The sequence below is a fragment of the Leptonotus elevatus genome, chromosome 5, assembly GCF_054856555.1.
Source record: "Leptonotus elevatus isolate MCC_2025b chromosome 5, RoL_Lele_1.0, whole genome shotgun sequence".
Taxonomy (NCBI): domain Eukaryota; kingdom Metazoa; phylum Chordata; class Actinopteri; order Syngnathiformes; family Syngnathidae; genus Leptonotus; species Leptonotus elevatus.
Genome location: NC_141243.1, coordinates 27,729,086 through 27,743,012, shown reverse-complemented (window position 1 = coordinate 27,743,012; position 13,927 = coordinate 27,729,086). Strand labels below are relative to the sequence as shown.

The 13,927-nt window shown below is 41.4% G+C and overlaps 1 protein-coding gene across 2 annotated transcripts in view; it reads left to right on the top strand.

The window, feature by feature from the left end:
- The first annotated feature begins 2,394 nt into the window (after positions 1-2,394).
- Positions 2,395-13,927, top strand: part of ube2l3b (ubiquitin-conjugating enzyme E2L 3b) — a 39,168-nt gene continuing 27,635 nt past the window's right edge. Inside the window, exons 1-4 of one of the 2 annotated variants that reach the window (XM_086076205.1) lie at positions 2,515-2,545; positions 5,362-5,437; positions 5,741-5,790; positions 5,872-5,959. In XM_086076205.1, coding sequence (XP_085932331.1) covers positions 5,906-5,959 — 54 coding nt within the window. In that variant the 5' untranslated portion in view covers positions 2,515-2,545; positions 5,362-5,437; positions 5,741-5,790; positions 5,872-5,905. Of the gene's footprint in view, positions 2,546-5,361; positions 5,438-5,740; positions 5,791-5,871; positions 5,960-13,927 lie in introns of both variants that reach the window. The other variant, XM_086076206.1, reaches the window with a different exon arrangement.

Here is a 13,927-nt window from a genome sequence, read left to right as displayed (position 1 = left end):
TAATACTACAGTTAGGAAGAAACACTGAGTATGTAAGTATTATTTCAACTTTTTTTTCTTCTCACAAATCTAACCCTATTGGTTTGATAACAGCTCTTCCTGATCTTGTTCTCACAACATAAGTATTTACAGGAGTAACAGAAGATACACTAGGTACTTGTTCCTCCTGCTCCGAAAGTACATTTAACTCACTCTGCTGTTTGTTACACTTTTAATGCAAAGGTGAATGTAAAGGAATCAAATGCATGCAATTGCGCCTCACTGTACCCTGTAGTAAGTCTACTGTGTAAGATCTTGGCGTCGAGTGACTTTGGACGACAGTTCCTGGTGTTTTAGCCTCTTTCACCCACACTTGTTCTCCGTGTGACAAGTCACACAAAGGTCTTGCTTGGTGACGTTTGTTGTAGTTTGCAATGTCCGACATCCTCTTCACCCTGTCTTTTTGAGCAAGAACGATGCTGTCGGGCAGTATCAGATCCAACTGTAATTGAAGGGTTGGTAGCGTTGCCCTCAGGCGGCGACCCATATGGAGTTCAGCAGGGCTGTATTAATTTTGAAGAGGAGTAGCTCTATAGGCAAAAAGAGCTAAATGTGGATGTGCTGCTTTTTTCAGTAAGTTCTTCGTAGTCTGAACAGCACGTTCCACTTCTCCGTTACTTTGCGGAAACTTTGAGTTGCTTGTGACATGCTTAAATCCATAAGGGCCCCAAAGTCTGTGCAAGTCTGGTCCGAAAACTGGAGCCCATTATCTGACATCAGCACCTCAGGGATGCCGTGCCGGGTAAAAAAAGATTTCAGGTGTGTAATGACATCACTAGATTTTGTTTTAGTCAGCAGGGCAATCTCAATGAATCTGGAAAGATGGTCCACAGCGATTAGGTAAGCTTTTCCTCCTAGTTCAAAAAGATCAGTACCCACTCTTTGCCACGGGCGTTCAGGGCATTCAGTTGGTATCAATGGCTCGTTATGGTTGTCTCTCTTGTATGCATGTTCTGCACTTCAACATTATTTCATTTATTTGTTGACTGAGCCCTGTGGTGTTCTTTAATCGAACAAATAAAACCCAGTGGGACAACCGTGTGCTGAAAGATAGCTTTTACTCAATACTCAACAACATACAAGACAACTGCGCATGTGCAATATATCACAACGTCTAGTGCGTGACCAAAAATAATCAGCTGCCACCAACATAGTACACTCATTTCGTCACCACATACAGTAAGTACTACATCATAAAGGATGTATGTTATATATTGCTATGTATTCTTTGATGAAGAATGGAAGTTATTATTCTATACAGATGGGGAGTCACTGCCAGTAGTAAAAATAATGTACATCTTCAGAGAACTTCGAGCAGTTGTCAGCGTTTTGGAGTATTTTTTTGTCTTTTTTTTTTTTATGAGTGTGGTTGCGTGCATTTGTCAAGGCATCGAAGAAGAGGAGAGATGCCAGTACGCCGAGTGATCACTGCTGTGTGCCCATATAGATAGGTTATAACTCTGCCTTGTTTTTTTCTCTTATGCTAACCACCGTTTACAACAGTTTGTTGTAACTTGTTAACATTTGCAGGGATAAATGTAGGTGTCGACCACACAGGGGCGCTGTTTGTTAACAACAGAGCTGCATTTTGAAGCTTAAACTTTGATGTGTTGTTACTCTGTTCAGAAAATCAGAAAATCGAATGTTTCTGCCTTTCTGGCGTTTTTACTTTTCAGGTGCCTGTGTGTATATTATTCATATGCTGCCATTTTATTGTATTAAAAAACATGAAAATATTTATATGAGTCATTCTTGCACCGCTGACAACGCTGTCGGATTTCCAAAGATCCAACACCTCAACATACCGTCTGACTGGTGTTGGAAGGGGGGGGGGGGGGGGGGTACTGTGTGGACTCCAGTAGTCTCGAGAGAGGAGCTACAATACATAATTTACATTTACATAAAAAAAATACATCACTTTAGTAGCTGCTCAAACGGCTTTTATTTACGTGTAATAATAATTTTAAGCAATGACATCATTACCAGAGCGCAAGCCGTTAAAATTACGGCTCTGGGTGATCAAATTAGTAGTTTTAAAATTCTGATAGACATTGTGTAAAGCAAGGAGTTACTCCTGCTCTTTTTCAGTGGGTTAAAGATTTTGGCTTAGAGTTTTACATCACATCAACAGTGCGCTCCGCTGAAGTCTCCCCTCACCGGAAGGTTTGGTGCAGTCATACGTCGAATGCGAAAGTGATTTGTGCATATAGTCCATGTTTGTAAATATGTAAAAGTGTCGTTTGCTTTTATATTATGTTTCGACGTGAGTGAGGTCGTTAAAAAGCTTTCTTTTTTGGCCCACATACTAATGCTTTACTCCTGTATTTGAATGTGTTGATTACTGTACTATTATGTCTAATCACCATTCACACGCTGGAGCTCTGAGGTTCAGCGTTAGCATCAAGTTCCCTACCCCTTACACCCCCCGGGCCAATTTCTCTGCGCTTTGAATTCTGGGAACTCATACCGAAGTTTCAAGATGGCGGCGAGCAGGAGGCTGATCAAGGTAAATCATCCGACTTCGTTGTAGTCACATTACCTGTATTCCGTTTCGGTGCTCAGAGGTTATGAATTTAGCAAATCGTTGATACAAGCGGACCCTAGTCCACACTGTATATGACAATACATCGTTTAAATTGTACAATTATATGAACGAGGTTATACCTAGCTGATCTGAAAGCACCCGGCAAAATAGGCCAGCAGCGATAACCAGTAAAAAAAGAGTTGAACTACGAAATGTTTTGATTTAATGTTTGATAACTTTGCATTGTGGATAGTCTTGTGTGCACGAACAAGGCGTTGGTGTTTGATGACGCTCACATGAAACGGTGAATTTCCAAGACACAATGCGCCGTGTTTGCTAATCAGCTAACTTGCTCTCCTAAGATCTGAGCTGCGTTTAAGCTAGCTCGTCGGCTAATGTTGACTGAAAGAGTTTAGCGTCCAACAATTGTAAATTGGGCACAATTCAGGTCTTACATGCAACGTATTGCTATTGAGGGATTACAATACATTGTAGAAGCAAGTGTTAGGTGTTACGTTTATCCATTTCATTTAGCACTTGGGAGCTGGATCTTCCTGTTTCGTTTTTGCCAACCGAGTTGATGTGCGCACACATCATCCGATTCATGTAGTCGTAACTGAATTTAACACAGTCCATCAAGTCTCGAAAGTGTGTCGGCTTTTATTTGGATCAACAACAACTAGGTAGGCTAACGAGATTTTTCGGCTTTTATTAGATTTGTACCAAGTGTAGAACGAGAATGCATATTTACTAGTTGTTGTAGCATTTTTTTCTTTACTCAACACACAAATATTTTGCCTTCATAAATAAACACGATACACAACATCAGTACTGGAAAACATTGTCTTTGATTAGAAAGAAAGAAATCAAAGGAAAAGTATAATTTAAGCATATTTTTAATCCCCCTTGCATTTACTGATCTTCTGTTAAGTTCAATGATGACAAATAATGTAATTGACTGTTTAATTATACACCAGCACTGAACTTCATACAAGTTAACAGTTTACACAAGTTGAAATCGTCCCAACTTGACCATAAGATGAAAACAAAACAAAAAATCTTATTTACCATTGTAGGTCTGATGAAAGCAGATGTTAACTCACTGCAGTAAACGTCAAATTGTTGACAGTATGTCAGAGATGGATATTGGACGTGCTGTAAGAGGTACTGAGTAATACCTAACATTCTCTGGCATGTGTTTTCTTTACACTAGGGATGCACCGAAATTAAAATTTTGGGCTGAAAATCGAATCGCCGGAAAAAAAGTACGCCATTTTTTTATTATCAATGCATTTATTATAATTAATTAAAAATATAATATCATTATAAAATATTTAGGCTTTTTTAGCACGGGCATTTTAACAAAGCACATTATAAATTAAATTGCGTCCACACCACAGACATCAAAGACATGTTGGCGAATAGTTCATTAAACAACAAACTGGGTGAGCAACTAAGCATTTCCTGGTGGTGCAACTGCACTTTATAATAAATTTACAGTAGTTCGCACCCGCAGGCACGGATGCGTGCGGTGCAGTGCGGATGACGCATTTGTAGACTATATGGAGCGAGACACAGTGCGGCGCACCTAAAATCGGCACATTCACATATTCACCAACGTTTAAAAATAAATAAATTTCTTCGCACCAGCCATTCGGCTTTGGGAACGGACTGCAAAGTCACACATGGCGTTCTGTACAGATCTGTAGTCACCCGGAGATAGTGGTAAAAGTGTTTACTTGTTTAAAACTGTTGATAGCAATAGTGCTAACATTAGCTAAAGTATTTAGCACGGCCACCAGAATGCAAGTGAAAAAGTGGAAGTGCTCGAGGGGTTCTCATCAAAGAAAAAAGGAAGGCGCTGCAGGAGAAAGAGTGGCTCACCTGTAGTGCAGTAATCAGCAGCACCCTCTTTTTTTGACATAGTTTACCAAGCAACGCCCCTCTCCCTCGGTGTGCACAATGAAGCTGCCGGTACTCACAAACGGCAGCGAGGCGGACAGTCACTCCTGTGTTCGGTGTTTAATTCATACAGACACTTGCCTTGCTTCTTATTTTTTATATTACAACATCCTCTTTCGGCCATATTCTTTCGGCTTGAATTTTATGCATATTTTTGGCCGAAAATTTTCGGTGGCCAAATATTCGGTCTATCACTACTTAACACATTAATAAAATAAAATAAAACCTATTTTGTAGTCTGTATTATCCAGGGTTCGACATTAACTCATTTAATTGGCATCCACGAATTAACTCGGGTTTTTAATTTAACCGCTCAGTGCCATCCATAAATTAACTCAGGGTTTGCACTTAAAAAAAATGCATTTAATGTAGAACAACCTCATGCAAGTCCCCAGCAAGTATTCAGCTAAAAATTATTGTAATGAGGTGTGGTTGCCAGTAAATGGCAACAGTAGCATTGATCAGAGGAGAGCCAGCATGTTGGGGGGGCGGGGTCGAAGAAGCCCGTAGTGGACAAGGAAGTAGGTGGAGCATGTGGAGTATAGCAATAAGAATTTTGTTAAGACGTGGTAAGCTACCGGGTGATCGCGCAACTGTTTGCCTTTCCCGTTCACCGGATTAAGCTTCCTGGGCAAACTGCATCAAAGAAGAACGCCACATTGATCTAAAGAAGCCACACAGCAATCATCATATGGCTTTTTACCTGAAATGACCCCTCGTCAAGCCACCGGCGTCTCCAGACTTTTGTGTTCACTGGATGCATCTTCGTGGGCAAACGGCATCACACCATGGGCACAGGGCTTTTTACCTAAAACGCCCCCTCGATGTATCTCCAGCCAGGGAACCATGTGATGAGCGTCTGTGCACGTCTCGTTGGATGCATCTTCGAGGGCAAGCTGCGTCGCTGTGTAGGTAAGCACGAACTTTGGTCCCATGCTAAATTTCATAACTTCAAGATGACTACTTTCACTGTCCATGAGCCCACGTCATATGATGGCTATACTATAATATTGCCTTGTGTGTTATATAGCAGTGCACGATAAGTAAAAAAAAAAACAATAAGCAAAACCACTGAATAAATAGAATGGTCAAAGATTAATTGGATGCCGGTCAATAAGAAACACAAGGCTTGTGGTAATAAATGCAACTGCAATCTGCAAGTGCAGCAGCAAAAAAGTATTTATTGTAATTATGTACCTTTTTCCCTTACATTAGATCCAGCACCACAACCACTCACGCTCCTCCTGTTTGCAGTGTAAAGGAAGGTACAAATATTTTGTTTCTTCACATTGCAAGAAGTAAATATGTTTATAGTGATTGTTATTTATTTTTATTGTGCACATCAGGCATCAGACGTTGAGATGATCCTTGGATCGCGTCATGCTGACTTGTGTTCGTGTTTCACAAAGGACAAAGAAAGTTTGCGCCATAAAGGTGGACAAGACTGCACACATGCACAAACGACTGCACACATGTACACGCACTTGTAAATAGTTTGGAAAAATGATAAAATTACAAATAGATACTTGGATAATTTCGTAGTTAGATAATAGTTTTTTGACATCAATAACCTTTTCTTATGAATTGTTTATTTTGAAGAAAAAATACTGTTTATATGTTTGACCTGTAATAAAAACAAAAAGGATTGCTGGCAACGTTGATTTTTTACTTGAAATGCATCTTTTCACAAAACCCTTGATTTCTCCGTAATTTTTGTCAAAACAGGATTTTTAGTTAAACTTGCCTAACTTCTACTGCTGATTACTCAAGAATGACAAATGCTAGAGACAAATTTTTTTTTCTGATTTAAGATGAGGATTTAAGCTTTCTTTCGGTAGGTCCCATGTTAATATACCCACAGAACAAAATATTCTGTAGGCTGTCAAAAATGGGTTGAAATTCTGTAAAATGGCTGTCACTGAAGGGATAGCAGCGCTGCTAATGGCTGGCATTCAATGAGTTAAGGGTGGCCCGTGGCCACCATGTGACCCTGACCACTGTAAACTTCTTACCTAGCCAATTTGGCAATTTTACCTACTATTACGCTTTCTATCAACATCAGCTGCAGTCTAATTAATTACCTAAATAATTAATGGTTAAGATATGAGCAAGTTATTTCTTTAACTTAATAGTTTCAAATCCATCCTTAAAACTACTTTGTATATGTCAGTTGAATCGCGTGCAACAGTTAGCATAGCATCTAGCTTTGTTGCATTCCGATCATGACAGATAAAAGCCTTCGATTGCTGCAAATAGTTTTAAATTGGGCTGGGGTCGCTGTTAACACTCAACACACAAATTTTTCTATTTTCATGTTTATGACTCGTCAAAGAAGCGATTGCACCAATAATCACGGAAAATGCATTATAACACATCAGGTTTACAGCATATCAAAAACTGTGATTTATAATGGGAGTCAATGAGCCAAAATCGGGCATTATTACAAGAATTTCGTGTGAATCTCTCCCTCCTGTGTATAAATTGCAGCATGGCGCCAATTTGAACTTCTACATTTTTTAACAATCCTGGTGAAATAAATGTCAGGTCCCTAGTGTATTTTTTTCAAATAGTTTTTCTTTGATGAAACACAGAAAAACATAAAAATGCCAGAAAATGGACAAATAACGCAGACGGGTTAAGGCTTCAACTTTTTTTTCTTCTTAATCTGCTTGTCAGCAAACTATTTTACTCTGAAACAGTGAGATTTTAGACAAATCTTCCCCCGTAGATTTTGGTCAACGGAACTAAAATAATAACGATTTTGTCTGCTAAATAAATAGCACATTTGAGTAAGCCTGGTTTGTTAATAATTGATCAGTAGGAATGGCAATTTAGTCAGGCTGTCAACATCAAAGTGTGCACAATCCATTTTCTGAACCGCTAATCCTCACGAGGGTCGCGGGTGCGCTGGAGCCTACCCCAGCTGTCTCCTGGCTATAGTATTTACGCCTTAGTAAGTAATCAGACGGCTGGAGCACTTTACCGCTTTAGCGCGGCTAGCTTGCTGCATCGTGCTGTTAGCTTGCAGGCAACGCTAGCAACAGGCGCCATACAATACAACGTCAGCATAATTATGTTTTAGCGCTCCTAACTGGAGCTTGAACGTGATTTAAGGACTACCGTATTTTCATGACCCTTAGGCGCACCGTGTTATAAGGCACAGTCACAGTTACTGATGCTATTTCTGGGTTTAACACACACATAAGGCGCACCGCACTATTGGGCGCATGCACGGTAAAACATATGCTAACTCAAAACATATGGTAGCATGCTATTATGCTAAAACATATGCTAATGCTAGCGCATGTTTTAAAAAAGGCAGCGAATGGAACAAAACTGAGTTTGGTTGAAGTAACAATGTAAACAGTGGGTTCAGTTGTACTTGAAGTATATAAGAATGTACTTGCGTTGCTTTTGATCAATCCTAATCCACAAATCAGTCATAGTCCTCATGATCTTCTGTATCAGAAACAAACAACTGGGCAAGTTCTCCATCAAACACGCCGTCTCATTGTCAGTCAGTCTTGTTGTCGTGTCCTCGAAAATGAGGCTGGCTTTTGCATTTGCCCAAGCATTCACGATCCATTGACAAATTGTGGCATAACTCCGCATGGTGCTGCCTCCCAGTCTTGGTAAAGCTCTGTTCGCCAGCCTCCCGGAATGATAGCAAGCTCCGCAATCATTTGCCAAACTTTTTTTTTTTTCACAACGGCTGAGAGATGTGCGCATTTGAGTCACGGAGATAAGGAAGGAAAGGTGATGTGTGGGGAAAAACAATCTGGTATCTTTAATATGTGGTGGGATCTGTTTAGCTTAACTGTGTAAACTTGCACTACTTCAAAGTGACTTTTGCAATGTCTGTTGCTGTAAGTGCACGTTGTTCAATAAAGCATTTAGAAAAGAAAGGAAGAAACGGAACAATACACTACTGTTTGTAGTAGTTAAGCCCAGACACCCCATTGCATTTGGTATGTTCCATCTCCCTCACTCCCTGCTCGAGCAGACCGCTCTGTTTTGGAGGGAGCTGTCAATCAAACAATTAACTTGTAAGTAGCTCGTTAAGCCCTGAAACAGCCAAAAAAGAAAAAAAGAGGACACATGCTCATTGAACATGCACGCGTTAGCGCTATGGCATAAGTTTGAACACAGGAAATCACGATTGGCAGAGCGAACATGCGGGGGTGGTGAAGTTTGGCAGGGGGAGAGGGAGAGGAGGGGCTGGAGAACTCACCACCAAGTTGACTCCTCCTTGCTCTCATGTCTGTCCTCAGTCAGGTCCGCCTTTCTTGCATATAAGCAATGTGTGCGGGAAGTCTTCTCACACAGTCGGTCAGGTTTTGGACCTTGGTCCACACACAAGGCGCACCTCAATATTAGGCGCACCGTCGATTTTTGAGAAAATTTAAGACTTTAAAGTGTGCCTTATAGTCGTGAAAATACGGTAAGTTGTGTTACTGACGTCTGTCGCAACAGTTTGGGGCATTTATATTGCAATTGTTCATGAACTGAATAGACGAGCACGTCGGCAGCCCTTAAACAGCGACGGCACGCTTCCGGAAACAACTTCAAAATAAAAGCTCTACAATGCATTGGTCTACATATACTACTTGGTAAGGTTAGGTTCATTTTGAAATCGGTTTTGTGTACTATCATGCATACTGCCGTTAGCTTGACTATGACTATCTCAGCGGGTATCCGAGGCAGAAATGTCGAGGACTCGTTTCAGCCCTAGTATTAATAATCATTGCCAATTTTGTAATTATGGAGGGTAATAATCAAAATTGCAATTTAATTTCGATTAATTGCACAGCCCTACCTTCCACAAGCTTCTGACAGTACTCTCCACAGATTTTCGCTGAGATTAGGGCGGCCAAGATTAGTCGACTAGCCACGAAGACGTCGACGATCAAAACCGTCGACAATTAATATTAAATAGACAACTAGTTATTTATTTATGTGTTTATTAGCTGCCCTGTTTTTGTCGAAAACTGCCTCGTCTCACACTTCTCCCGGAGCTGGATGCCATGTTTTTGACGGCACGTGCAGTAGTATTCATCCGGGTTTTCCGCAATGGAAATAAAAGCATTATGGGTAGTGTAGTGTCATGGCTAACCCAACAGAACCTGAAACAGGCGCATCTCAACCAAAATATTTAATACGAGGTCAACCTCCCTTTCATGGCACCACGGCAGTGATAAAGCAGCATTTAAAAAGGAAGCATGTTGGGGCTGATGCTTAATAATATTTCTGGCATAGTGTATATACTGTAGTCATGTCTGGAAGCTAGCATTGCCACCGTGTGTGTAACATGATGTTTTGTTTGGCACGCTAACATATTTGCAAGGTTTCCGGAGGCTTTAGTCAGCAAACTTGCATTTATTAATAACCAAAACAGTTTGGCACTGAACGCGTTGACATCGAACGTGCTCCCTCACAGAGGCAATTTTCCTCTCCTTTGACTCACGAGCCGCGACCGCGCACAGTGTTGCGTTTATGAACTCGGACATAGCAAGACTCAACAAAACATGACAGCTTTGTCACAACCCCTCAACGGCAACACATTACAGTAAAGCACAAATTAGTTAAAAATTTAATAAAAAAATTCCTTCTAATCTTTAAGGATTTATTATTGTTTTTTATTTCAGGTGCATACCACATTTTGTTACTGTAGATCAATTTACTGTTTTTAAATTACACATACTAGTGAAGCAAAACAAACATTTTGGATAAAGGGTAAATAAAACAAAACAAAAAGTACAGTAATTTCTGGACTACAAGGCACACCTGACTATAAGCCGCGCTAGCTAAATTTGGGGAATACTTGACTTTGTTACACATATAAGCCGCACCCGACTCTAAGCCGCAGGTGTTTTTAATGTTACCGCACCGGGTTCCTACTACTTTATTTTCCATAATGAGGGCGCAAATTGTCTCGCTTTTGTTCTCTCTTCTACTGTATTCGGGCTCACTTGGTTTGGTTTGCTCTGCCTGACGCTCTTGCACTTTCTATATTTCTATAGTGCACCCCCTTGTGATGTGATGGATAAGCCACACCTTTGTATTAGTGTCGTTCCCTTTTTTTCCCCCTGAAAGTTCTGTATTGTTCATCATTGCTCTCCCTCTTTTTTTCTTTATTTTTTTCGCTTTCTTTTTTTGTATGTGCGTGTGAGTGTGTGCTCATTAATTCACCTAAAACCTATTAAAAATCCCATACCGTTCACCTAAACTAAATACTTAAGAATCCAGCTTGAGTCGTGAAGTTGTCAGGAGACCCGAGGAAGGATCAAAGAAAAGAAAGAAAAGTGAAATCCAGCACCGACCAGACATCACCTACTACCCACCGGGTTACCAACCAGAATCTTTCACCAACCCCAGAAACATCTAAATTCCAACTAATTAGGGAGACCTCAAGAGACCAAAGGAAAGACTGAGGAAAGGAAGGAAGGATAGATGAAGCAGAGTAAGATCCACAGACATCAGCCTCCTCCGATTCAACGACCAGAGGAAGAAGCAGATTTTGTTTGAATTTCGGTAGATGCTGGTGTGGTGGATCTGGCATGTATGAAAACCTCCACCAAAGAGGGGAGCCGTCAACCCCGACCAGGACAGAGCAAGCACAAACCCCGAGGGCCCCCCAGGAGCAAACCCAGGAGCCAGGAGTGTCCCCCACCCCAACACGGCCCCCGCCCCAAGCCCAACGCAGCAGAACGGGGCTCGGCAGGCCCACCAGGCACCCCACAGGCCCACCAGGCACCCCACAGGCCCACAGCCCCCGCTCCCCCCATGAACCCCCACCCCACACCACCACAACCCAGCCCTCGCCGCCCCCAAACCACCAGACACCCTCCCACCCACTCGACATTCACTGATGTATGACATGTTTACTGCATGCCGAGCTAAGATATCCTATTGGCCCTTGAATGCTTTGAACCAATGGCAGAACAGCTTTTTCATGCTGAGAAAAAAAAACTCGGTATGAGCTGGGCTCTGTACCCAGAGCCGAAAAACGGTATCGGAACAACACTACTTTGTATTAGTCGCATTTGATAAAACCGTTGACAGTGTCCTGTGACCCGAGATCTGGTCCGGTTTTGGTCGAGACGAAAGTCGTCCGGCAAGTTGGCTGGTGTCACAGAAATAAAGCGTTTTTCTTCTAAAAATTATTTTTGTTCAAAAGAGTGAAACATTAGCATCACAAAACTGCACATTAGAAAAAAGTCAGACTCTATTACCGGCGGGCTCTATTTTTCTGTTCGGATCATTGCGCGGCGCACTGCATCCAGCTGACAGATGCACAACCAAGTTGTTTAGGAGTGTTTACTTAGCGCGAGAGCTAATGGTATATAACGCGTTGTGATTGTATACACTTTATAAGCTTGTATAATTAAGGTGTGTTTTTGTGACACGTCACACTATATTATATTGTTCTATATGTAAAAATGGTGCGGGGACGCGTGATTTCCCGGGCTGTACCAATAACATTTTCCCTGAATCTCTGCATATTTTTCACCGCTTTCCGAGCACTTCAAACAAGTACACACCCCATTTGTCAGTGACAGTCACCCGCTCTCTCTCAGGGCTACAGCTGATCAAGTTGTACCACTTCTCTATCCCTCCTCGCTCTCGCTCTCTCTTTCTGCCCGTTCTAATTCCATCTGACGAATATCGGCATTAGCATATTCGGGTTTATAGAGATACCCCCTTAACTCAGTGCTAAGACATTGTCGTTGTAGTCAGACATGTTATCGTGAGTTTTGAAAGTTATAATTACGGTGGAACGCGCGTCTGTCAGCTGGATATGCAGTGCTCCACAAACAGAAAAATAGTGCCCGGCGGTAATGGAGTCTTGAGGTTTTTTTTTATGTGCAGTTTTGTGATGCAAATGTGTCACTCTTTTGAACACAAATTGTTTTTAGAAGAAAAAGGCTTTATTTCCGTGACCCCAGCCAACTTGACGGACTATTTTCAGCTCGATCAAAACCGGACCGGGTCTCGAGTCACAGGACGCTGTCAGTGCTGATTGCACACCACTTTAGGCGAGGATGCCATACAGATTCTAAAAACCCGAACTATCCCTTTAAGTATAAGTACGTATTTCCATCAGTATGTTTTGGTCTTCCTGGAAGTGACACCTCAATTTAAGAACCACTTTTGATAGCTAATGAAGATAGCATTGCTAAAAAAAAATTCTACAGCATCATTTGTTTCATGGTCTTTTTTTTGTCTACCTCCGCACGTGTGAGTCAAATACACTTTAATTTGCAATATGCTAATTCCTGCTTCATGCGCTGCTCCTTCTCCTGCTGCGCACGCGTGGGTCAAACCACGCTGCTACTTGTTTTTTCCCCCTCACTCACTCAAACGCACGTGCACGCACACACTGTCTCCCGGGCGGGGAAGCGACCCACGCTGCTACGAGATGCTGCTACTTGTTTGCTATATGCTAACTCCTCGGACAAGTTACGAGTCTCTGTAAGGTCACCTGGCGAGCGGCGGCGCTGCAAGTACCGGTACCATACAAAACGCAGTATAATATAGTTTTAAATGACGCAGTGCCCAGATACGAAAGTAGTACCGGTTAACCGTGCATCCATAGTGAATAGTGTAATCAGTCACTCAAGCACTTAATGCTATGTTCATGTTGAAGAAGCACTAAGGAACTTTTCAACGTTAATAAAATATTTTCATATCTCTTCTGATGAAACAGAAACTCAAAACTAGTTGAATGGGTACCTTTGTCATGGCCTGAGGAAGTCTAATTTTTTTTGGTACTAAGCAACTTTGAGGTGGGTGGTAGGAACACTGCCACACAAAAAACTACAAATGTGCTGACTGCTTTATGGTATATGTCACTTCCCCATTCGTTACAAAGACAGAAGTCAATTTGAATGTCAAAGCACAATTACTGCTTTCATGGCAGAAACCGCAACACAACTGAAAAGCTTTATCTGAGGAGACAAAAAAAGAAAAAGGGAAGCTATCCATATAAAAGGACAGTCAAGGATCAACAATGTCCCAGCTTTCATTCGCTGGCATGAGCTAAAAAACTACGGTTTGCGCTTGTCTTCTTGGGAAATGTGGTTTTCCTTGAGGCATAACCGCTTTTGTCCATATCAATGTAAACTGAAAGTTCCTCAGTGTTGTTATAACATTAGCCGGTTAGCATAGCAATTAGCACGACTTCTCCATCTTTCTTGCTTGTTTATCACTCCTCATAATCACTTCCCGAGAAGGTCGATACTTGTAACTTTGTAGCCATGGAGGCTGTGATTACTAACTTAGAAGCGACACAAGCACAACGTGTAATGTTTATGTGCAGTACAGATCCTTTTACAAAAATGTGAATATCATGGAATAGTTTATTTATTTCCATAATTCCATTCAAAAAGTCAAACTTCTGTA